The following is a 25926-nucleotide window of genomic DNA, read 5'->3' as shown; positions in this document are numbered from 1 at the left end:
TTCATCCTGAAAATTCCCTCTCACCCTGAAATTTCCTCTAACCCTGAAAATCTATCCTGAAAATTCCCTCTCATCCTGAAGTTTCCTCATTCTGAAATTCCCTCTCACCCTGGAAATTCATCCTGAAAATTCCCTCTCACCCTAAAATTCCCTCTCATTCTGAAATTATCTCTTACCCCAAAATTCCCTCTCATTCTAGAATTCCCTCTCATCCTGAAAATTCCCTCTCATCCTGAAATTCCCTCATTCTGAAATTCCCTCTAACCCTGGAAAATTCCCTCTCACCCCAAAATTCCCTCTCATCCCAAAATTCATCCTGAAAATTCCCTCTCATTCTGAAAATTCCCTCTCACCCCGAAATTCTCTCATTCTGAAATTCTCTCTCACCCCAAAATTCCCTCTCACCCTGAAATTTCCTCTCACCCTGAAAATTCATCCTGAAAATTCCCTCTCACCCCAAAATTCCCTCTAACCCCGAAATTTCCTCTCACCCTGAAAATTCATCCTGAAAATTCCCTCTCACCCTGGAAAATTCCCTCTCATTCTGAAATTCCCTCTCATCCTGAAATTCCCTCTCACCCTGAAAATTCATCTGGCAGCTCCTGAGCACATTGGAAATGAAACCCCAGCTTGAAATGCGAAATCCCAAATCCCCTCAGTGTCCTTGCCCTGGTGAAATGAAATCTCCTTTTTGCCGGCCCTCCGAGCTCTGGGCTTGGCTCTGGAGCTTTTTGTTATCTCTTATTCCTCTTCCCAAACTTCACGAGCCTGGGAACAATGGGGGCTTTGTGGAGGGCAGGGATGGAAACTCCACTCTGACTCAGCTCTGCTGATTTCTGGGGCTGCTTTCAACTCCTGCTCCGCTGTTAATGGGATTTTATTGAGATTTCACGTGAGGATATTCAGGCAGGGCCTTGTCTTCAAAGCCCTCTGATTTTTAGCAAAATACTTCTTGATGGTGCAAACAAATTGCTGCAAGTTATTTTGATTTTACTTGGCTGTAATCTGTGGATTGGAGCTCAAGTTTTAATTTTTTTAGCAGCAAAGTCTTTTGGTTTTTGACTTCAAACACGTTGAACAACTTGGACTTCAAACACTTTTAGCAACTTTCAACTTTTTGGGTATGAAATGCAAACACCATTCAAACATGATATTAAAGGTGGGTGGGGAAGGTGTTTTGTGTTTTTATAAAGAACAATCCCAATGTCAGAGCAGCATTAACAGGGAATAATTGTGGCAGTTCCCAGTGTTCCCAGGGTGAATTTTCCATCCATTCCCTTCAGGAATTCAGCCCTGGAGCTGAATTCCTGAAGGGAATGGATGGAAAAATTGGGAGCTTTGCTGTCCCCTCCATCAGGTGACAATTGTCACCATTTCCTGACTTTGAGGCAGATCCATAATTCACACTAATTGCTGAAATTAATTTATGATTTTACTTGACTATAATCCGTGGATTGGAGCTCAAATTTTAATTTTTTTAGCAGCAAAGTCTTTTGCTTTTGACTTCAAACACATTAAACAACTTGGACTTCAAACACTTTTAGCAACTTTCAACTTTTTGGGTATGGAATGCAAACACCATTCAAACATGTCCTTTAAAAACCAAAGTGATGGGTGGGGAAGGTGTTTTGTGTTTTTATAAAGAATAATCCCAATGGCAGAGCAGCACTAACAGGGAAGAGCATGAAGTGTTTCCTGGAGGAATTGTGGCAGTGCCCAGCTATGCCCAGGGTGAATTTCCAAGGGTGATTTTCCCATCCAGGGTGATTTTCCCATCCAGGGTGATTTTCCCATCCAGGTTGAATTTCCCATCCAGGTTGAATTTCCCATCCAGGTTGATTTTCCCATCCAGGGTGAATTTCCCATCCAGGATGAATTTCCCAGGGAGATTTTCCCATCCAGGTTGAATTTCCCATCCAGGATGAATTTCCCAGCTGATTTCCCATCCAGGGGGAATTTCCCATCCAGGATGATTTTCCCATTCAAGTTGAATTTCCCATCCAGGATGAATTTCCCATCCAGGATGAATTTCCCATCCAGGATGAATTTCCCATCCAGGATGAATTTCCCATTCAAGATGAATTTCCCATCCAGGTTGAATTTCCCATCCAGGATGAATTTCCCATTCAGGATGAATTTCCCAGCTCATTTCCCAGGTTGAATTTCCCATCCAGGATGAATTTCCCATCCAGGTTGAATTTCCCAGCTGATTTCCCAGGATGAATTTCCCATCCAGGATGATTTTCCCATCCAGGTTGAATTTCCCATCCAGGATGAATTTCCCAGCTGATTTCCCAGGTTGAATTTCCCATTCAAGATGAATTTCCCAGCTGATTTTCCCATCCAGGTTAAATTTCCCAGCTGATTTCCCATCCAGGTTCAATTTCCCATCCAGGTTGAATTTCCCATCCAGGATGAATTTCCCATCCAGGTTGAATTTCCCATCCAGGTGAATTTCCCAGCTGATTTCCCATCCAGGTTGAATTTCCCAGGATGAATTTCCCAGGTTGATTTCCCAGGATAATTTCCCATCCATGTGAATTTCCCAGTTGATTTCCCATCCAGGATGAATTTCCCAGGTTGATTTCCCATCCAGGATGATTTTCCCAGGTTGATTTCCCAGCTGATTTCCCATCCAGGTTGAATTTCCCAGGATGAATTTCCCAGCTGATTTCCCAGGTTGATTTTCCCATTCAAGATGAATTTCCCAGCTGATTTCCCAGCTGATTTCCCCCGCCGTTGGCAGCTTTCCCCCAGCCCTGTGCCCTCGCTCAGGTGCCAATTTTGTCACCGTTTCCTGCCTTTGAGGCTTCTCCTTCCTGCTGGGGCAGATCCGGATCTGCAGGGGAGAGCAGAGAGTCAGCCCGGACTGGGATGGACTGGGAGGGACTGGGAGGGACTGGGAGGGACTGGGAGGACTGGCAGGGACTGGGATGGACTGGGAGGGACTGGGAGGGACTGGCAGGGACTGGGATAAACTGGGAGGGACTGGCAGGGACTGGGAGGGACTGGGAGGGACTGGGAGGACTGGGAGGGACTGGTAAGATGAGACCTGGATTGATCAGATAACAGCTGGATTGATCAGGGGGCCCCTGGATTGATCAGATCATATCTGGATTGATCAGATCATATCTGGATTGATCAGGTGGCCCCTGGATTGATCAGGTCACACCAGGATTGATAGATAACAGCTGGATTGATCAGATAACAGTTTAATTGATCAGGGGGCCCCTGGATTGATCAGATCATATCTGGATTGATCAGATCATATCTGGATTGATCTTGTCACACCAGGATTGATCAGATCCCACCTGGGTTGATCAGATCCCACCTGGGTTGATCAGGTCACACCAGGATTGATCAGATAACAGCTGGATTGATCAGGGGGCCCCTGGATTGATCAGATCATATCTGGATTGATAGATAACAGCTGGATTGATCTGATAACAGTTGAATTGATCAGGTCAGCCCTGGACTGATCAGATCGTATCTGGATTGATCAGGTGGGACCTGGATTGATCAGATCATATCTGGATATGACAATATTTATGGTTAGGCCTAAATCACTTTGATTTATTTGGTTTTTTTTTAATTATTACTTTAATTTGAGTTTATTCACAATATTTATGATTAGGCCTATCTGAACTTGGATTTATTTGGTTATTTTTAATGATAATTTGAATTTAAGTTTCTCTGGATGGGATCATTCTGGAACCAGCACCCACCCTTTCCCTGTGTTTTTCCCCCATTCCAGGAGCAGGAATTACAGCAATGTCAATAGAATATTCACAATATTTATAATTGATTTATTCGCAATATTTATAATTAGATCTATCAGGACATTGATTTTTTTTTTTGTTATTTTAAAATTATTTTAATTTGAATTTATTCACTATATTTATCATTAGGTCTATTAATACTTTGTGGTTTTTTATGATTATTTTAATTTGAATTTATTCACAATATTTACGATTAGACCTATCCGGACTTGGATTTATTTGGTTATTTTTAAGTGATAATTTGAATTTAATTTTTTCTGGATGGGATCATTCTGGAACCAGCACCCACCAACCCTTTCCATGTGTTTTTCCCCCATTCCAGGAGCAGAAATTACAAAAATCTGAATAGAATATTCACAATATTTACTATCCGAACTTGGATTTATTTGCTTATTTTTAATGATAATTTGAATTTAATTTTCTCTGGGTGTGAACACAACTCACCAACCCTTTTCCCTCTGTTTTCCCCCATTCCAGGAGCAGAAATTACAAAAATCTGAATAAAATATTCACAATATTTACGATTAGACCTATCCAAACTTGGACTTATTTAGTTATTTTTTAGTGATAATTTGAATTTAATTTTCTCTGGCTGTGAACACAACTCACCAACCCTTTTCCCTCTGTTTTCCCCATTCCAGGTGTTTCCATTATTTATTATTATTTATCATTAGAAATATCACAATATTTATAATTAGACCTATCTGAACTTGGACTTATTTGGTTATTTTGAAGTGATAATTTTAATTTAAGTTTCTCTGGGTGTGATCACTGCTGGGAACAGAATCCATGAACCCTTTTCCCTCTGTTTCTTCCCCATTCCAGGAGCAGAAATTACAAAAATCTGAATAAAATATTCACTATATTTATGATTAGACCTATCCGAACGTGGATTTATTTGCTTATTTTTAATGATAATTTGAATTTAATTTTCTCTGGGTGTGAACACAACTCACCAACCCTTTTCCCTGTGTTTTTCCATATTCCAGGTGTTTCCATTATTTATGCTTATTTGTCATATTATCACAATATTTATAATTAGACATATCCGAACTTGGACTTATTTAGTTATTTTGAAATGATAATTTTAATTTAATTTTCTCATGGGGGGATCATTCCAGCCCCAGCACCCACCAACCCTTTTCCCTGTGTTTTTCCTTCTTCCATTCTAGAAGCAGGAATTACAGCAAATCCCAATAGAATATTCACAATATTTACAATTAGACCTATCCGAACTTGGATTTATTTGGATTTTTTAAATGATAATTTTAATTTAATTTTCTCTGGCTGTGATCATTGCTGGGAACACAACCCACCAACACTTTCCATGTGTTTTTCCCCCATTCCAGGAGCAGAAATTACAAAAATCTGAATAGAATATTCACAATATTTACGATTAGGCCTATCCGAACTTGGACTTACTTGGTTATTTTTAATGATAATTTGAATTTAATTTTCTCTGGGTGTGAACACAACTCACCAACCCTTTTCGTGTGTTTTTCCCCCATTCCAGGAGCAGGAATTACAACAATCTCAATAGAATAGTCACAATATTTATAATTTATTTATTCGCAATATTTATAATTAGACCTATCAGGACATTGATTTTTTTTTTTTGTTATTTTAAAATTATTTTAATTTGAATTTATTCACGATATTTATGTTTAGGCCTATTAATACTTTGGTTTTTAATTTGAATTTATTCACAATATTTACGATTAGACCTATCCGAACTTGGATTTATTTGCTTATTTTTTAATGATAATTTGAATTTAATTTTCTCTGGGTGTGAACACAACTCACCAACCCTTTTCCTGCTGTTTTGCCCCATTCCAGGAGCAGAAATTACAACAATCTGAATAGAATATTCACAATATTTACTATCCGAACTTGGATTTATTTGGTTATTTTTTAATGAAAATTTCAATTTAATTTTCTCTGGGTGTGATCACTGGTGGGAACAGAATCCATGAACCCTTTCCATGTGTTTTTCCCCATTCCAAGTGTTTCCATTATTTATGATTATTTGTCATATTATCACAATGTTTATAATTAGACCTATCCGGACTTTGATTTATTTGGTTATTTTTTAATGATAATTTGAATTTAATTTTCTTTGGGTGAGATCATTCTGGAACCAGCACCCACCAACCCTTTCCATGTGTTTTTCCCCCATTCCAGGAGCAGAAATTACAAAAATCTGAATAAAATATTCACAATATTTTCGATTAGGCCTATCCGAACTTGGATTTATTTGCTTATTTTTAAATGATAATTTGAATTTAATTTTCTCTGGCTGTGATCTTTGCTGGGAACACAACCCACCAACCCTTTTCCCACTATTTTTCCACTTTTCCAGGTGTTTCCATTATTTATTATTATTTATATTTATTATATATAATTATATTATAATTATATATCATTAGACATATCACAATATTTATAATTAGGCCTATCGGAACTTGGATTTATTTGGTTATTTTTTAATGATAATTTGAATTTAATTTTCTCTGGCTGTGATCATTCCAGCCCCAGCACCCACCAACCCCTTCCTTGTGTTTTTCCTTCTTCCATTCTAGAAGCAGGAATTACAAAAATCTGAATAATTTTTGATTAGACCTATCCGAACTTGGATTTATTTGGTTATTTTTTAATGATAATTTGAATTTAATTTTCTCTGGCTGTGAACACACCTCACCAACCCTTTTCCCTGTGTTTTTCCCCGTTCCAGGTGTTCTGTTGGAGGATCCTTGGCACATTTATGGCGATTCTGAGCGTCAGGGCAGAATTCTGCCAGGCCCAGCACAGCACCCTGGCTGCCAAGTGAGCTCACAGGGGGCTCCCCAAAACCTCTTTGTGCTGCCACAATTTTCCCAATTTTTTATTTTATTTTTTATTTTTTTTTTGGATTCTTTTTTTTTTCCATCCCTCCCTTCTTCCAAAACTCCTGGAGCTGGCTCAGATTTTTTTTTTATGGGATTTTGGGATTTTTCCTCCTCACCTCACCAGTGCCTCCATGCAGTTCAGGCTGCCCTGGCAATTTGGGGAGCCTGAAGGAAACCAGCTGAGGATTTACACAAAAATCTGATTTTTTTCTACCAACAAACCCATCCAAGCAAGCTCTGATCAATCCTATTTTTGATTTTTTTCATGTTTTCTGCTGTGAAACCTTTCCAAGGTCATTAATTTTTTATTTTTTCTTTAATTTTTCCCCTCTTATTTTGATTTTTTTTTTGATTTTTTTTTGGGGAGGATTTTTATTTTTATTTTTATTTTTTGGCCCCTTCACACAAATTTTTTTTGCCATTATGAACCGTCCAGCCCCAGTGGAAATTACTTATGAAAATCTGCGTTTCCTGATCACTCACAACCCAACCAATGCAACCCTCAGCAAATTCATCGAGGTAAGGAGCCCAAAAAATTCCCAAATTTCTTAAAATTCCTGGCCAGGAATTGCTGACCAGTCCTTCTTCATCTCTGCAAGGAAATTTAGGATTTATTTGTCTTTATTTTTCACATTCTTCTCACAATATGAGAATCAATGCTGATTTTTTTTCTCAATTTCTGAATTTTTTGGGATACAAACTTTGCCATGAAGGGTTAATTCCTAGGACAAAAATGAGTCAAAAAATTCCCAAATTTCTTAAAATTCCTGGCCAGGAATTTGCTGAACTCTCCTTCTTCATCTCTGCAAGGAAATTTAGAATTTTTCTGGTTTTTATTTTTCACATTCTCCTCACAATATGAGAATCAATGCTGATTTTTTCCCCAATTTCTGAATTTTTTGGGATACAAACCTTGCCACCAAGGGTTAATTTCTGAGTCCAAAAATTCCCAAATTTCTCAAAATTCCTTGCCAGGAATCTGCTGAACTCTCCTTCTTCATCTCTGGAAGAAATTTAGAATTTTTTTTTGTCTTTATTTTTCACATTTTCCCCACAATATCATCTAGGCTTCCAACACCCCAATTATTGAGAATTTTTTTATAATTGCAATTTTACTTTTAGAATTGCAATTTTTCTTCTCGTCATTCCAATTTTATAATTGCAATTTTTCCCCCCCTCAGAAACATTTCTCATTTTTAAATTTCACAAATTTTCTGCCTTGCTCCTTCCACGTTCACTCACTTTGCAACCCTAAAAATATGGAAAATGTTGATTTTTCTGGCTGATAAATTGAGATTTCTCATTATTCAATATTTTATTTCTCTCCAAGGAGCTGAAGAAATACGGGGTGACAACTTTGGTGCGAGTTTGTGACGCCACTTATGATCAAGCTCCAATCGAGAAAGAAGGAATCCAAGTTCTAGTGAGTTGCCTTTAAAACTGGCTAAAAAAAATGTGAATTTTCACCTCTAGAACTTGTGGGGATCTCTCTTCAGTGCTTGGGGATGGTCCAGCATGGCCAAAAAAATGTAAACCAGGTAAAGGTGGGTTTAAAAAATTGGATTTTTTGGTGTGGTTTTGGATTTGTTGAGATATTTTTGTGTGGTTTTGAGGGATTATTTTGGTGATTTCTGGGCTGACAGCATTTTTTGGTTTTTCTCAGCATGTGGATAAAATTAGAGAATTTTATAGAAATATAAAATTCTATAAAATAGAATTATATTTTATTATCTTTATAATAATAATATTATTATATGTAATATATATAATATATATTATTTAAATATATAAATATTTATAGATATAAAAGATATATAGAGATATATATATCTTTATATATAAATATATAAAGATAATAAAATATAATTCTGTTTTATAGAATTTTATATTCTATATAATATTTTATATTCTATATAATTTTATATTTTTATAAAATTCTCTAAAATAGAATTATATTTTATTATCTTTATAATAAATATTATTATATATAATATATATTATGTATAAAGATATATCTTTATAATAATAATAATTATATTTTTAATTATATTATAATTATAATAAATTAATATTTAATAATAATATAATAAGTAATTATATTATAATTATAATAAAAATATATTATAGAAAGTGTCATTTTTGAGCCTGTGGGTGACAAATTGCCACAAATTATTGTGCCAGGAGAAAAACATGGAATTCTGGAATATTTTGGGTTGAAATCCTTTAAATCTCATCCACACCAGGGACACTCCCAATTAATTAAAAACCACTCCCAATTAATTAAAAACCACTCCAGATTAATCCAACCTAGCCTTGAATTCTCTTGGAGCAGCCCCAAATTCTGTGGGAAATCCATCCCAAAAATCCCATGGGCAGCACAAATTCTGTGAAAAATCCATCCCAAAACTGATAAAATCAGTTTATTTTGTAATGTGAGTAATAACAGCCTGGTATTTTATTGCAACTCAGCCTTCCTGCAGCTTTTTGTGGCTCAGGAAAAAAATTCCTGCAGTTTTCCATGAGGGAAAAATAAAATTATTGTGGGTTATCAATGAAAATTCCATGTGCAGATCAGTCAGGTTTCTTGGTTTCTACAGGAAAAATGCAATTTTCTGTGAGGAAAAGAAAATTTTATTCTGGTTTATCAGTGAAAATTCCATATGCAGGTCGCTCAGGTTTTGTGGCTTCCACAGGAAAACTCCTGCAGTTTTCCATGAGGGAAAAATAAAATTATTGTGGGTTATCAATGAAAATTCCACATTCAGGTGAGTCAGGTTTTGTGGCTTCTACAGGAAAAATGCAATTTTCTGTGAGGAAAAGAAAATTTTATTCAGGCATATCAGTGAAAATTCCATGTGGCAAAACTCCTGCAGTTTTCCATGAGGGAAAAATAAATTTATTGTGGTTTATTAGTGAAAATTCCATGTGCAGATAAGTCAGGTTTCTTGGTTTCTACAGGAAAAATGCAGTTTTCTGTGAGGAAAAAAAAATTTATCCTGGCATTTCAAATTCAAATTTTTGTCCTGGAATACCAAATTCCAGGACAAATGCAGTTTTCCATGAGGGAAAAATAAAATTATTGTGGCATATCAATGAAAATTCCATGTGCAGATCAGTCAGGTTTCTTGGTTTCTACAGGAAAAATGAAGTTTTCTGTGAGGAAAAGAAAATTTAAGCTGGGGCTTGGGAGAGAATTCCTATTCCTGAGGGGAAATTCCTCCCAGGGCAGCCAGAGATGGAATTCCCTCCTTCTCCAGGCCTTGGGGTTTTATTTCTAAATTTCTAATTATTTCTAAAATAATTCAAGTTTTTTGCTTCTCAGGAACTTTTAAAACCTCAATTTTTGAACTGAAAGCTGCACTTTTGAGGAAGGTTTGCTTAAAAATAAAACTGGAAATGGGGTTTGCTGCAGCTGTTGGTGTTTGGAGAGAAAAATCTCATTTTTTGAAGATATTTTAGCCTAAAAATCCTCAGGATGCTGCTCCAGGAGGGAAATAAATCCAGCTCCTTTATTTCCATGAATTCCTGCTTTTTATTTTCCAGCCAGAATCGTCCTCTTGCTGCTCTGAAATGGGATTGAGTAACCCCCAGCTGAGAAAATAACACCTGGCTATTTCAAGTTAATATTTGCCTGTGAAAAAGAACATTTAACATTAAAAACACAGCCTGGGGCGAGATTAATGCTTCTTTTAGCATCATTTTATGGCAATTTTAGCACTGCTGAGGTCAAAAATGAGGTGGAAACCCCCTGAAAATGGAAATATTTTGGTAAATTTGGGAGTGGGTAAAATGTGGTGTTTTTTATACAGATGGCAAAAAATCAGGGATGAGGAAAATTCAGGAAAAATCAGGAATTTTAGGGTTTTTTTTCCTGAGGATTTTTGATTTCTAGAGGGGCTGTGGTGGCTTTGTTCATCTTCAATATTTTCTTTTTTTTTGAGGGGATTTTTGGCACTTTTTGCCTTCCTCAGGTCACTTTGTTCATCTTAAGTATTTTTAATTTTTTTTTTTTTTTTCTGAAAGGACTTCTGGTATTTTTTGCCTTCCACAGGTGACTTTGTCCATCTTCACTATTTTATTTTTGAGAGGATTTTTAGCACTTTTTGCCTTCCACAGGTGACTTTGTTAATCTTCAGTTTATTTTTTCTGAGGGAATTTTTGGCACTTTTTGGCTTCCAGAGGTGGATTATTGATATTAAATGTATCCTGGATTTAATGGTGGCTATCCATTCAACAGCAAAAGAATGTGAATTTCTGTCATTATCTGAGCACCTTTCTGCTCATAAAAGTGGGATTTTTTGGAATTTTTTTTAATATTTTTCAAATTAAAAACACTCAGGGGATTGGAAACTCCCTGAATTCCTGAAGGAGCTGCTTCTCTGGAATTGGGAATTTTTAGGAGCATTTTCAGCCCCTCAGAACCTGGAGCATAAATGGGATTTTCAGAGGAAAAAATCAATTTTTGATTATTGATAATAGATATAGCCTGGATTTAATGGTGGCTGCCCCTTCAACAGCAGAAAATGTGAATTTCTGCCATAATTTAAGAGCCTTTCTCCTCATAAAAGAGGGTTTTTTTGGTTTTTTTTCCCCAAATTGAAAATTCCCTGAGTTCCTGGAGGAGCTGCTCCCCTGGAATTGGGAATTTTTAGGAGCATTTTCAGCCACTCAGAATGGGATTTTCTGGAGCATAAATGGGCTTTTCAGCCACCAGCAGAGTTCTCTCTCCTGTGTTTATCCGAAAATACCTATTGATTTTCACATCTTTTTTTAATAAAATACCATTTCAAGGACAGGGATTTCTCTTAAAAATACGGAAATTTTCTCTTAAAAAACCTCCTCTTTATTGCAGAGGAGTTCAGGTGAGGCTGCAGTGCCAAGTGCAATGAAATGGTTGTTAAACATTCAATTTTGCATTTTATCCGCCTGCAAACATGAAAAATACCCAAAAATGTGTTTATTATCATTTTATTTTTTGACTAAATGCAGAATTTGTGGGTTTAAAGGATTTTGTCCCCTCAGGACTGGCCGTTTGATGACGGAGCCCCGCCCCTCAGCCAGATAATGGTTGTTAAACATAATGGTTGTTAAACATTCAATTTTGCATTTTATCTGTCTGCAAACCTGAAAAATACCCAAAAATTGTGTTTATTATACTTTCATTTTTTTACTAAATGGAGAATTTGTGGGTTTAATGGATTTTCTCCCCTCAGGACTGGCCTGACGGAGCACTGCCCCCCAGCCACATAATGGTTGTTAAACATTCAATTTTGCATTTTATCCGCCTGCAAACCTGAGAAATACCCAAAAATTGTGTTTATTATCCTTTTTTGTTTTGACTAAATGCAGAATTTGTGGGTTTAAAGGATTTTCTCCCCTCAGGACTGGCCGTTTGATGACAGAGGGCCGCCCCCCAGCCACATAATGGTTGTTAAACATTCAATTTTGCATTTTATCCGCCTGTAAACCTGAGAAATACCCAAAAATTGTGTTTATTATCCTTTTTTGTTTTGACTAAATGCAGAACTTGTGGGTTTAAAGGATTTTCTCCCCTCAGGACTGGCCGTTTGATGACCGAGCCGCTGCCTCTCAGCCAGATAATGGTTGTTGAACATAATGGTTGTTAAACACTTAATGGTGCATTTTATCCACCTGCAAACCTGAAAAATAGCCAAAAATTGTGTTTATTATACTTTTATTTTTTGACTAAATGCAGAATTTGTGGGTTTAAAGGATTTTCTCCCCTCAGGGCTGGCCGTTTGATGACAGAGGGCCGCCCCCCAGCCAGATTGTGGTTGTTAAACATTCAATGGTGCATTTTATCCACCTGCAAACCTGAGAAATACCCAAAAATTGTGTTTATTATCCTTTTTTGTTTTGACTAAATGCAGAATTTGTGGGTTTAAAGGATTTTGTCCCCTCAGGACTGGCCGTTTGATGACCGAGAGCGCTGCCCCTCAGCCAGATAATGGTTGTAGTACATAATGGTTGTTAAACACTTAATGGTGCAATTTATCTGCCTGCAAACCTGAAAAATACCCAAAAATTGTGTTTATTATCCTTTTTTGTTTTGACTAAATGCAGAATTTGTGGGTTTAAAGGATTTTCTCCCCTCAGGACTGGCCTGACGGAGCACTGCCCCCCAGCCATATAATGGTTGTTAAACATTCAATTTTGCATTTTATCCGCCTGCAAACCTGAAAAATACCGAAAAATGTGTTTATTATCCTTTTTTTGTTTTGACTAAATGGAGAATTTGTGGGTTTAAAGTTTTTTCTCCCCTCAGGACTGGCCGTTTGATGACAGAGCGCCGCCCCTCAGCCAGATAATGGTTGTTGAACATAGTGGTTGTTAAACATTCAATTTTGCGTTTTATCTGCCTGCAAACCTGAAAAATACCCAAAAATTGTGTTTATTATCCTTTTTTGTTTTGACTAAATGCAGAGTTTGTGGGTTTAAAGGATTTTTTTTTAGTAAATGCAGAATTTGTGTGTTTAAAGGATTTTCTCCCCTCAGGACTGGCCTGACAGAGCACTGCCCCTCAGCCAGATAATGGTTGTTGAACATAATGGTTGTCAAACACTTAGTGGTGCATTTTATCCACCTGCAAACCTGAAAAATAGCCAAAAATTGTGTTTATTATACTTTTAAACCCACAAATTCTCCATTTAGTAAAAAAATTAAGGATTTTCTCCCCTCAGGACTGGCCGTTTGGTGTAAAGGATTTTCTACCCTCAGGACTGGCCGTTTGATGACGCCCCCCAGCCAGATAATGGTTGTTAAACACTTAATGGTGCATTTTATCCGCCTGCAAACCTGAAAAATACCCAAAAATTGTGTTTATTATCCTTTTTTGTTTTGACTAAATGGAGAATTTGTGGGTTTAAAGGATTTTCTCCCCTCAGGACTGGCCGTCATCACCCCAGCCAGATAATGGGTGTTAAACATTCAATTTTGCATTTTATCCACCTGCAAACCTGAAAAATACCCAAAAATTGTGTTTATTATTCTTCTGTTTTTTGACTAAATGCAGAATTTGTGGGTTTAAAGGATTTTGTCCCCTCAGGACTGGCCGTTGGATGACCTAGAGCGCTGCCCCTCAGCCAGATAATGGTTGTTGAACATAATGGTTGTTAAACATTCAATTTTGCATTTTATCTGCCTGCAAACCTGAAAAATACCCAAAAATTGTGTTTATTATCCTTTTTTGTTTTGACTAAAAGCAGGATTTGTGGGTTTAAAGAATTTTCTCCCCTCAGGACTGGCCGTTTGATGACTGAGCGCTGCCCCTCAGCCAGATAATGGTTGTTGAACATAATGGTTGTTAAACACTTAATGGTGCAATTTATCTGCCTGCAAACCTGAAAAATACCCAAAAATTGTGTTTATTATCCTTTTTTGTTTTGACTAAATGCAGAATTTGTGGGTTTAAAGGATTTTCTCCCCTCAGGACTGGCCTGACGGAGCACTGCCCCCCAGCCATATAATGGTTGTTAAACATTCAATTTTGCATTTTATCCGCCTGCAAACCTGAAAAATACCGAAAAATGTGTTTATTATCCTTTTTTTGTTTTGACTAAATGGAGAATTTGTGGGTTTAAAGTTTTTTCTCCCCTCAGGACTGGCCGTTTGATGACAGAGCGCCGCCCCTCAGCCAGATAATGGTTGTTGAACATAGTGGTTGTTAAACATTCAATTTTGCGTTTTATCTGCCTGCAAACCTGAAAAATACCCAAAAATTGTGTTTATTATCCTTTTTTGTTTTGACTAAATGCAGAGTTTGTGGGTTTAAAGGATTTTTTTTTAGTAAATGCAGAATTTGTGTGTTTAAAGGATTTTCTCCCCTCAGGACTGGCCTGACAGAGCACTGCCCCTCAGCCAGATAATGGTTGTTGAACATAATGGTTGTCAAACACTTAGTGGTGCATTTTATCCACCTGCAAACCTGAAAAATAGCCAAAAATTGTGTTTATTATACTTTTAAACCCACAAATTCTCCATTTAGTAAAAAAATTAAGGATTTTCTCCCCTCAGGACTGGCCGTTTGGTGTAAAGGATTTTCTACCCTCAGGACTGGCCGTTTGATGACGCCCCCCAGCCAGATAATGGTTGTTAAACACTTAATGGTGCATTTTATCCGCCTGCAAACCTGAAAAATACCCAAAAATTGTGTTTATTATCCTTTTTTGTTTTGACTAAATGGAGAATTTGTGGGTTTAAAGGATTTTCTCCCCTCAGGACTGGCCGTCATCACCCCAGCCAGATAATGGGTGTTAAACATTCAATTTTGCATTTTATCCACCTGCAAACCTGAAAAATACCCAAAAATTGTGTTTATTATTCTTCTGTTTTTTGACTAAATGCAGAATTTGTGGGTTTAAAGGATTTTGTCCCCTCAGGACTGGCCGTTGGATGACCTAGAGCGCTGCCCCTCAGCCAGATAATGGTTGTTGAACATAATGGTTGTTAAACATTCAATTTTGCATTTTATCTGCCTGCAAACCTGAAAAATACCCAAAAATTGTGTTTATTATCCTTTTTTGTTTTGACTAAAAGCAGGATTTGTGGGTTTAAAGAATTTTCTCCCCTCAGGACTGGCCGTTTGATGACTGAGCGCTGCCCCTCAGCCAGATAATGGTTGTTGAACATAATGGTTGTTAAACACTTAATGGTGCATTTTATCCACCTGCAAACCTGAAAAATACCCAAAAATTGTGTTTATTATCCTTTTTTGTTTTGACTAAAAGCAGGATTTGTGGGTTTAAAGGATTTTCTCCCCTCAGGACTGGCCTGACGGAGCACTGCCCCCCAGCCAGATAATGGTTGTTAAACATTCAATTTTGCATTTTATCCGCCTGCAAACCTGAAAAATACCCCAAAAATGTGTTTATTATCCTTTTATTTTTTGACTAAATGCAGAATTTGTGGGTTTAAAGGGTTTTCTCCCCTCAGGACTGGCCGTTTGATGACCGAGAGCGCTGCCCCTCAGCCAGATAATGGTTGTTGAACATAATGGTTGTTAAACACTTAATGGTGCATTTTATCCACCTGCAAACCTGAAAAATACCCAAAAATTGTGTTTATTATCCTTTTTTGTTTTTATGAAATGGAGAATTTGTGGGTTTAAAGGATTTTTTTCTTTACTAAATGCAGAATTTGTGTGTTTAAAGGATTTTCTCCCCTCAGGACTGGCCGTCATCACCCCAGCCAGATAATGGGTGTTAAACACTTAATGGTGCATTTTATCCGCCTGCAAACCTGAAAAATACCCAAAAATTGTGTTTATTATACTTTTATTTTTTTACTAAATGCAGGATTTGTGGGTTTAAAGGATTTTGTCCCCTCAGGACTGGCCGTTTGATGACGGAGCGCCGCCCCCCAGCCAGATCGTGGAGGATTGGCTGAACCTTTTGAAAAGCAAATTTCGGGAGGAGCCCGGGTGCTGCGTGGCCGTGCACTGTGTGGCCGGGCTGGGAAGGTCAGTGCCGGCAAATTGGCTTAAAATATCATTAATTTAATAAAAATATTCCTAAATTCTTGTTAAATTTATTCTTAAATGTCTTCTTTTCATCATTATTATTTTATTAAATAATAATTTTAATTAACAACATATTATATTGTTAGCAATTCTATATTAATACATCAATGTGTTAATATAGAATATTATTACGATTATGTTAGTAAATTAGTAAATATTAATTATTATTATTATTATCATATAATAATAGTAAATCAAAGAACTATTTAATTATATTACGTTAAATTCATTAGTTAAAATAATTTAATAAATAATTGCATGTTAAGTTGATTGATAAATTTAAATACAGAACGAATATAATTATTAACAATTAAATATTAATAATTCAATGTAATTCATATAATAATAGTAAATCAAAGGATTATTTAATTAAGTTAAATTTGTTAGTTAAAATAATTTAATAAATAATTCCATATTGAGTTTATAGATAAATTTAAATACGGAACTAATATATTATTAACAATTTTATAATAATAATTCAATGTAATTCATATAATAATAGTAAATCAAATAATTATTTAATTATATTAAGTTAAATTTATTAGTGAAAATAATTAAATAAATAATTCCATATTAAGTTGATTGATAAATAAAAATACGGAACGAATATAATTATTAGCAATTTTATATTAATGAATTAATATAATTAATTTAATAAATAATAGTAAATCAACTAATTGTTTGGTTATATTAAATGTATTAGTTTAAATAAATAAATTATTTTGTATTGAATTTACTAATAAATTGAAATACGGAACTAATATATTATTAACAATTTTATAATAATAAATCAATATAATTCATATAATAATAGTAAATCAAAGAATTATTTAATTATATTAAGTTAAATTTGTTAGTTAAAATAATTAAATAAATAATTCCATATTAAGTTTGTTGATAAATTTAAATACGGAACGAATATAATTTTTAACAATTCTATGTGAATAAATCAATAGAATTAATTTAATAATTAATAGTAAATCAACTAATTATTAATTATATTAAATTCGAGTTAAATTTATTGGTTGAAATAATTAAATAATTTTGTGTTGGATTTAATAATAAGTTTAAATATGGAACAAATAGAATTTTTTACAATTTTATATTAATAAATCAATGTAATTAATATAATAATGGTAAAGAAAATAATTGTTTAATCAGATAAAATAATAAATTTAGATGCTTAATTTATATAATAATTTTATGTCAATAAATCCATATAATTAATGTAATAATTAATAGGAAATCAACTAATTGTTTAATTAAATAATGAATGTAGAACCAAAATTAATGTGATTATCAATAATTTTATATTGATAAATTACTATAATTAATAATAGTGGATCAACTAATTGTTTAATTATATTGAATAATAGAATTAATACATATAATAATAAACTTCATTTATTTGGCAGGAAAGCGTTCAACAAAATCCAATTTCTCTGTTTTGTCCCAAAAAAATTTATGTCAGGAAAACAACAGGGACTTAATGCACCTTAAAAATTTTAATTATATTATATAATTAATATAATTATTTTATATTATTACAAATTATTTTATAGATACAATGTATTATATTCATACATTATATTTATTAATTGATTAATTCCATCGTTGATTAAGAACCTTGTGTTAATCATGAATTTGCTAATTTTAGAGTATTGTGAATTGATCAAATTCACCCTTGGAGAATGAAAAATTGAATTTATTCAGGTACAGGGTAATAATGGGATTATTCCTCCTGAATTTTCTTATTTTACCCACAGGAATTTTCCAGTTCTGGCACCTCTTTAATTCTGGGGTTGAGAAAATTCAATTTATTTGGGGATTCCTGGGTGTTAAAACCTCATTTTTTTACCCTTAAAAATGGGGTAAAAAATCTCCTGAAATGAAAATCCCACAGCAGAAAATTCTCCTTTTTGCTGCTCCTTAACAGAATTAGTTAAAAAAGCAAAATATAGAAATATTTCTAAATCCATAGCTCAGTGTCTGCACAGCTCAAAGCATTCAGGAGATGTCAAAACCCAAAAAATGAGATAAAAACTCAGAATTAAAAAGAGCTGCTATTGATTTTTATTTTTTTTACAAGCAGAATCCTTCAAAAAAAAAATTCATTTTACATCAGACAAAACATCTTTGTGTGGGAAAAAACCCTTTGGTGCTTGTTTGGGGAGAGGAATTGGATGAAATCTGAAGAATTCCATTTATTATTTCTTGTTTATTTCTTATTTTTTGTGCTTTTCCCTTAAAATATTGATTTTTTTCCTGCAGGGCTCCTGTTCTGGTGGCGCTGGCTCTCATTGAATGTGGAATGAAATATGAGGATGCAGTTCAGTTTATAAGGCAGTAAGTGGAAATTCTTTTTTTTTTTTATTTTTTCTCTTTTATTCTGTGCTTTTTTTCTGCCTGAACCTATTAAGGAAGAGATTTAGGGTTTTTTTAAATGAGTTTTATCCTAAAATGAAGAATATTTCGTGAAAATTTGGGGTTAAATGTGAAGAAAAATGTCAAATATTTTGAATTTTGTGAGGTGAAAATCTGCCTGAAGTGGGCAAAATGGTGCTTCTTTTCTTATTATTTTTTTAGGAATAGGAGGGGAACTTTCAATAATATTTATTCTTTAATATATTTTAACTATCATTCAATATAAAATAGTGTTTAAAAGATTAATTAATTAAAATGAAAAGGAATCTGTGAACAAAATTGTGCCTTTTTCCCATTGATATCCACCTTTTTTGTGTTTTTTTTTTTTAGGAAAAGGATGAGAGCTATCAATAAAATTGATTATTTCATATATTTTCAATAATATTGATTATTTCATATATTTTCAATAATATTGATTATTTTATATATTTTCATATATTTTCATATATTTTGAATAATATTCAAAATATTATTCAGTATAAAATATTATTAAAATATTAATTAATTTGGAAACGAATCTGTGGACAAAATTGTGCCTTTTTTCCATTGATATCCACTTTTTTTGTGTTTTTTTAGGAAAAGGAGGGGAAGCTTTCAATACATTTTGAATATTATTAAATATAAAACATCATTAAAATAATTAAAATTAAAACTACTCTTCCTGAAGTGCACATAAAGGTGCTTTTGTTTTTATTATTTCCATTGATATTTACATTATTTTGTGGTTTATTTTTTAGGAAAAGGAGGCGAGCTTTCAATACATTTTGAATAATATTAAATATAAAATATTATTAAAATAACTAAAATTACTCTTCCTGAAGTGAACATAAACGTGCTTTTTTTTTTTTTTTTTTTTTTTAATTTCCATTGATATTTACATTTTTTTGTGATTTATTTTTTAGGAAAAGGAGGCGAGCTTTCAATAAATTTTGAATAATATTAAATATAAAATATTATTAAAATAACTAAAATTACTCTTCCTGAAGTGAACATAAAGGTGTTTTTTTTTTTTTTATTTCCATTGATATCTACATTATTTTGTGATTTATTTTTTAGGAAAAGGAGGGGAGCTTTCAATACATTTTGAATATTACTAAATATAAAATATTATTAAAATAATTAAAATTAAAACTACTCTTCTTGAAGTGAACATAAAGGTGCTTTTTTCTTTTTTTTTTTTTTTTCCCATTGATATCCATCTTTTTTGTGGTTTATTTTTTAGGAAAAGGAGGGGAGCTTTCAATAAATTTTGAATAATATTAAATATAAAATATTATTAAAATAACTAAAATTTCTCTTCCTGAAGTGAACATAAAGGGTTTTTTTTTTTTTTTTTTAAATTTCCATTGATATTTACATTATTTTGTGATTTATTTTTTAGGAAAAGGAGGGGAGCTTTCAATTCCAAACAGCTGCTTTACCTGGAGAAATACCGGCCCAAGATGAGATTACGCTTCAAAGATGCCAACGGTCACTGCTGTGTTCAATAAATAAACACAAAAACCAAAATATTGATCTCAAAAAGAAGGCAGAAGTGAATGGGGGGGGCTCTTCTCTGGACTCTTGGCACCTGGAAATGTGAATCTGGAATCAAAAAAATAAGAAAAAATAAGAAAAAAAATGGCATTAAATTAGTGGTGGAGTCAGTGCTCCTCAACCTCTGTCCTTAAAAATAAAAGGGTGATGATGATTGAGAGGAAAAAAACCCAAAATTAGAAAATTCTATAATAATAATAATAATAAAAAAGCCAATTAAGAGAAACATTTCAGTGAAGGATTGTTTTCTCCTTAAGCTGCAACCTGCAAGGAGAAAAGCAGTTTTTCTGAACCTTCTGTATTTTTAACTTTTTAAGAAAAGAAATAAAGTCAACTTTATGTCTAAGGAAAAGCAGCAGAGCATTGCCTTGTGCAGAAAGGATTTTTTTCAAGGTGAGAAAAACACCCCCAGCCTGGAAAGTGAATTCCTGAGATGTGAATTCCTTTTTAAACTCTTTAAAAAAAAAGGAAATTTTTGGGTTTTTAAGCAGGGACACGAGGAGGAGCTGGCTGGGAACAGCCTTGAGAGCCTTAAGCCCCTTTTTGGGCACATCCCAGGGATTTTGGGGATGTTTTCCATGGAATTCTGACTCCTGGGGGGCTTGAACAGGACCCTCACTGCCTCAACCCTGTGGTGAATCTGTTTTTTGGGAATGTGTGTGATTCTCTGTGTTTGTCACTTGGATTTTTTTTCCCAAAAAATTCGGTTGAAATGTTAATTTTAGACAGAAAATCCATCCTGCCACACAAGACTGATGTTCCAAAGTGTCCTGGGTGAGCGAGGGGCGATTCAGACAAAGGTTTAAAATTAATTTCTCTGTCAGAAAGATGGAAAAGGCTTTTTTATTTTAATTTTTTTTTTTTTTTGCTGCTGTCCACATTCCCAGCCTTGCTGAGCACAGGGAATTGGGATTTTGAGGGAAGGCCTCACTTGGTGTGAGGGGGAATTTTCTCAGCTGAGCCTCCAATTCTTTTTTATTGGGGTTTTTGGGAGGGAGAATCCAAATTTCCACCCCAAAATCCTGACATCCTTCATCAGCAAACCCTAAAAATTTGGATTTTGTGGGGCTCCCAGTGAATAAATTAAGGGATTTAGGAGCAGGCCAGGCTGCTCCTACCAAACACATTTTTGATTTTGGCTGTTTCAGGTGCGATCTTGCACCTTTTCCTGGATAATTTTCCTTCATATCCATATTTTTTTCCATAATATCTATATTTTTTTCCATAATATCCACATTTGGAAGGGTTTGGATCCACCTTGCTGAGCACAGGAAATTGGGATTTTGAGGGAAGGCCTCGCTTGGTGTGAGGGGGAATTTTCTCAGCTGAGCCTCCAATTCTTTTTTATTGGGGTTTTTTGGATTTCCACCCCAAAATCCTGACACAATTCATCAGCAAACCCTAAAAATTTGGATTTTTGGGGCTGTTGGGGTGTGAATTAAAGGATTTCAGGAGCCATTTTGGCCGGGCTGCTCCTACCAAACACATTTTTGATTTTGGCTGCTTCAGGTGTGATCTTGCACCTTTTCCTGGATAATTTCCCTTCATATCCATATTTTTTCCATAATATCCATATTTTTTTCCATAATATCCACATTTTTTTCCATAATATCTATATTTTTCCCATAATATCCACATTTGGAAGGGTTTGGATCCATCTTGCTGAGCACAGAAAATTGGTATTTTGAGGGAAGGCCTCACTTGGTGTGAGGGGGAATTTTCTCAGCTGAGCCTCTGATTGCCTTCTTATTTGTTTTAGGGGTTTTTGGGAGGGAGAATCCTAATTTCCACCCCAAAATCCTGACATCCTTCATCAGCAAACCCAAAAAATTTGGATTTTGTGGGGCTGCCAGTGAATAAATGAGATTTTAAGAACAGGCCAGGCTGCTCCTACCAAACACATTTTTGATTTTGGCTGCCCCAGGAGTAATGTTGTACATTCTCCTGGATAAATTTCCATTATATCCATATTTTTTTCCATAATATCCATATTTTTCTCCATAATATCCATATTTTTTCCACAACACCCAGCTTTAGAAGGATTTGGATTCACCATGCTGAGCACAGCAAATTGGGATTTTGAGGGAAGGCCTCACTTGGTGTGAGGGGGAATTTTCTCAGCTGAGCCTCCAATTCTTTTTTATTGGGGTTTTTGGAAGGGAAAATCCTAATTTCCACCTCAAAATCCTGACACTCTTCATCAGCAAACCCAAAAATTTGGATTTTGTGGGGCTGCCAGTGAATAAATTAAGGGATTTAGGAGCAGGCCAGGCTGCTCCTACCAAACACATTTTTGATTTTGGCTGCCCCAGGAGTGATGTTGTACATTCTCCTGGATAAATTTCCATTATATGCATATTTTTTCCATAATATCTATATTTTTTTCCATAATATCTATATTTTTTCCCATAATATCCACATTTGAAAGGGTTTGGATCCATCTTGCTGAGCACAGGGATTTGGGATTTTGAGGGAAGGCCTCACTTGGTGTGAGGGGGAATTTTCTCAACTGAGCCTCTGATTGCCTTCTTATTTGTTTTAGGGGTTTTTGGGAGGGAGAATCCAAATTTCCACCCCAAAATCCTGACATAATTCATCAGCAAACCCTAAAAATTTGAAATTTGTGGGGCTGCCAGTTGAATAAATGAGATTTTAAGAACAGGCCAGGCTGCTCCTACCAGACACATTTTTGATTTTGACTGCCACTGGGGTTACCTTGAACACCTTTTTCTGGGTAATTTTCCATAATATCCATATTTTTTCCCATAATATCCATATTTTTTTCCATAATATCTATATTTTTTTCCACAATACCCAGCTTTAGAAGGATTTGGATTCACCTTGCTGAGCACAGGAAATTGGGATTTTGTGGGAAGGCCTCACTTGGTGTGAGGGGGAATTTTCTCAACTGAGCCTCTGATTGCCTTCTTATTTGTTTTAGGGGTTTTTGGGAGGGAAAATCCAAATTTCCACCCCAAAATCCTGACATCCTTCATCAGCAAACCCTAAAAATTTGGATTTTGTGGGGCTGCTAGTGAATAAATGAGATTTTAAGAACAGGCCAGGCTGCTCCTACCAGACACATTTTTGATTTTGGCTGCCACAGGGGTTACCTTGAGCACCTTTTCCTGGATAATTTTCCATAATATCCATATTTTTTCCCATAATATCCATATTTTTCTCCATAATATCCATATTTTTTCCCACAATACCCAGCCTTGGAAGGGTTTGGATCCAGGTTTCGGGCCCTGCTCCCTCAGGATATTTTGAAATTTTGATTTTTTGGGCTGTACCTGCAGCAGGTTTCATCCCCCTCCCTTCCTCATCCTCCAATCCCAGGATTTCTCCTTTTCCCAAACTCCTGCAGGAGCCTTTCCAGAACACAGAAAATGAATTTTAGGAATCCCAACCTTGGCAGAGATTTTATAAATTAACCCAGAAAATGTGAGTGTTTGTCAAAGCCCCTCAGGGGAGCTCCCCAAACCCTCCCTGCCTCCAGGTTGTGCTGAGTTCCCTCCTCCCTGTGGAATATTCTGATTTTTCCATGGATCAAGGAGAGCTGGGAGTGTTTTTTGGGGTGGCTGCTGCCCTGGGGAGGGAGGGAAATGGTGCTGAAAAAAAAACAAATCCCAATTCTGCCCTTTTGCCTTCCCCTCCCACCCTCAGAGCGTGAGGAGTCAATAAAAATAAACCTTTCTGCAAAGAAAAAAAACGGAATTTTAGCCAAAGGTTAAACCTGATTTTTAAACCAATTGGACAAATTCTGGAATTCAGATGTGAGGGGAAGGCGCTGAGCTGAACGCAAACCCCAACTCCTCCTGAAGAACAAGAAAATAATAAAATAAACCAAATTTTAAATGCTCCATGTACAACTTCACATTCTTCCCCCTGCTGCCCTAATTCCCCCCTTGATTTGTGATGTCCTAATTATCATATCCAGCCTTAATTAGAGGGGGAAATGCAAATTATCCCGGTGTCCCCAGGAGCTGGGGGTGGCACAGCTCCTGGCTCAGCTCTGGAACCTGGTGCAATAAAGTTCTTGCAGTAAAATCTCTTTTTTTCCTTTGCCTCTCGATGCATTTATTGCAGCTCATTTATGGGCAATAATCACCTTTAATTGGGTTTAATTATCTCCAAGAGTTGGTGCCCCATGGCTTGGAATTACTGCTGGGAAAAGCTGATTTTAACAGGGGAAAAGGAACAATTCTCTTCTTTTATCTCAAAAAATTATTTTAAAATTTCTTTTTAAATGATTTTAAAATTATTTTAAAATTCTTTTAAAATCTTTTGAAATTCTTTTTAAATTCTTAAAAAATAATTTAAAAATTCTTTTATATCTTAAAATAAATAAAGTGGGAGTTGCTGCTGGGAAAAGCTGATTTTAACAGGGAAAAAGGAACAATTCTTTTATCTCTAAAAATTATTCTAAAATTTCTTTTTAAATGATTTTAAAATTATTTTAAAATTCTTTTAAAAGATTTTAAAATTCTTTTAAAAATTCTTTCAAAATTCTTAAAAAATAATTTAAAAATTCTTTTATATCTTAAATCAAGTGGGAGTTGCTGCTGGGAAAAGCTGATTTTAACAGGGGAAAAGGAACAATTGTCTTCTTTTATGTCTTTAAAAACTCTTTTAAAATTCTTTTAAAATTATTTTTAAATTATTTTCTTTTAAAATTCTTTAAAGTTTCTTTCTTTCAAAATTCTTTTAAAATTCTTTAAAAAATTCTTAAAAAATAATTTAAAAATTCTTTTATATCTTAAAATAAATAAAGTGGGAGTTGCTGCTGGGAAAAGCTGATTTTAACAGGAGAAAATGAACAATTATCTTCTTTTATCTCTAAAAACTATTTTAAAATTTCTTTTAAAATGATTTTAAAATTATTTTTAAATCTTTTGAAATTCTTTTAAAAATTATTTTAAAATTCTTAAAAAATAATTTAAAAATTCTTTTATATCTTAAATAAAGTGGGAGTTGCTGCTGGGAAAAGCTGATTTTAACAGGGGAAAAGGAACAATTATCTTCTTTTATCTCTAAAAATTATTTTAAAATTTCTTTTTAAAATTATTTTAAAATTATTTTTAAATTATTTTTAAATATTTTGAAATTCTTTTAAAAATTATTTTAAAATTCTTAAAAAATAATTTTTAAATTCTTCTATATCTTAAAATAAATCAAGTGGGATTTGCTGCTGGGAAAAGCTGATTTTAACAGGGGAAAAGGAACAATTATCTTTTATCTCTAAAAATTATTTTAAAATTTATTTTAAAATTATTTTAAAATTCTTTTAAAAGATTTTAAAATTCTTTTAAAAATTCTTTCAAAATTCTTAAAAAATAATTTAAAAATTCTTTTATATCTTAAATCAAGTGGGAGTTGCTGCTGGGAAAAGCTGATTTTAACAGGGGAAAATGAACAATTGTCTTCTTCTATCTCTTTAAAAACTCTTTTAAAATTCTTTTAAAATTATTTTTAAATTCTTTTAAATTATTTTCTTTTAAAATTCTTTAAAGTCTCTTTCTTTCAAAATTCTTTTCTCTCTTAAAAAAAATAAGCTAAAGTGGAAACTTACCTTGAACCGACCCAAACCACAGCTCTGACCTTTCCCAGGAGCTGTTGCCAAAACTTTTCTGCACAAAGCTTGACCTGGCAGCACCTGAATGGGGGAATTGTTTTGGGGTAAAAATAGGGGAATTTTGGGGTCCTGAATACCAATATTTTCTCAATTTTTAACACTAAAATGCTGTTAATCTATTTAATGAAT

General features: G+C 34.3%; 1 protein-coding gene across 2 annotated transcripts in view; it reads left to right on the top strand.

Moving 5' to 3' along the window:
• PTP4A2 (protein tyrosine phosphatase 4A2) overlaps window positions 1-24229 on the top strand; it is a 31197-nt gene extending 6968 nt beyond the window's left edge. The window contains exons 2-6 of one of the 2 annotated variants that reach the window (XM_074555479.1): window positions 6511-7183; window positions 7995-8087; window positions 16012-16142; window positions 18474-18548; window positions 20008-24229. In XM_074555479.1, the coding sequence (XP_074411580.1) occupies window positions 7088-7183; window positions 7995-8087; window positions 16012-16142; window positions 18474-18548; window positions 20008-20116 (504 nt within the window). In that variant the 5' untranslated portion in view covers window positions 6511-7087 and the 3' untranslated portion in view covers window positions 20117-24229. Of the gene's footprint in view, window positions 1-6510; window positions 7184-7994; window positions 8088-16011; window positions 16143-18473; window positions 18549-19682; window positions 19729-20007 lie in introns of those variants that run through there. The other variant, XM_074555480.1, reaches the window with a different exon arrangement.
• The last annotated feature ends 1697 nt before the right edge of the window (window positions 24230-25926 follow it).

Source organism: Zonotrichia albicollis, chromosome 20, assembly GCF_047830755.1.
Source record: "Zonotrichia albicollis isolate bZonAlb1 chromosome 20, bZonAlb1.hap1, whole genome shotgun sequence".
In the NCBI taxonomy this organism is placed as follows: Eukaryota; Metazoa; Chordata; class Aves; order Passeriformes; family Passerellidae; genus Zonotrichia; species Zonotrichia albicollis.
Note: the sequence above shows the minus strand (reverse complement) of the source record. Positions and strands in the feature narration are given on the sequence as shown.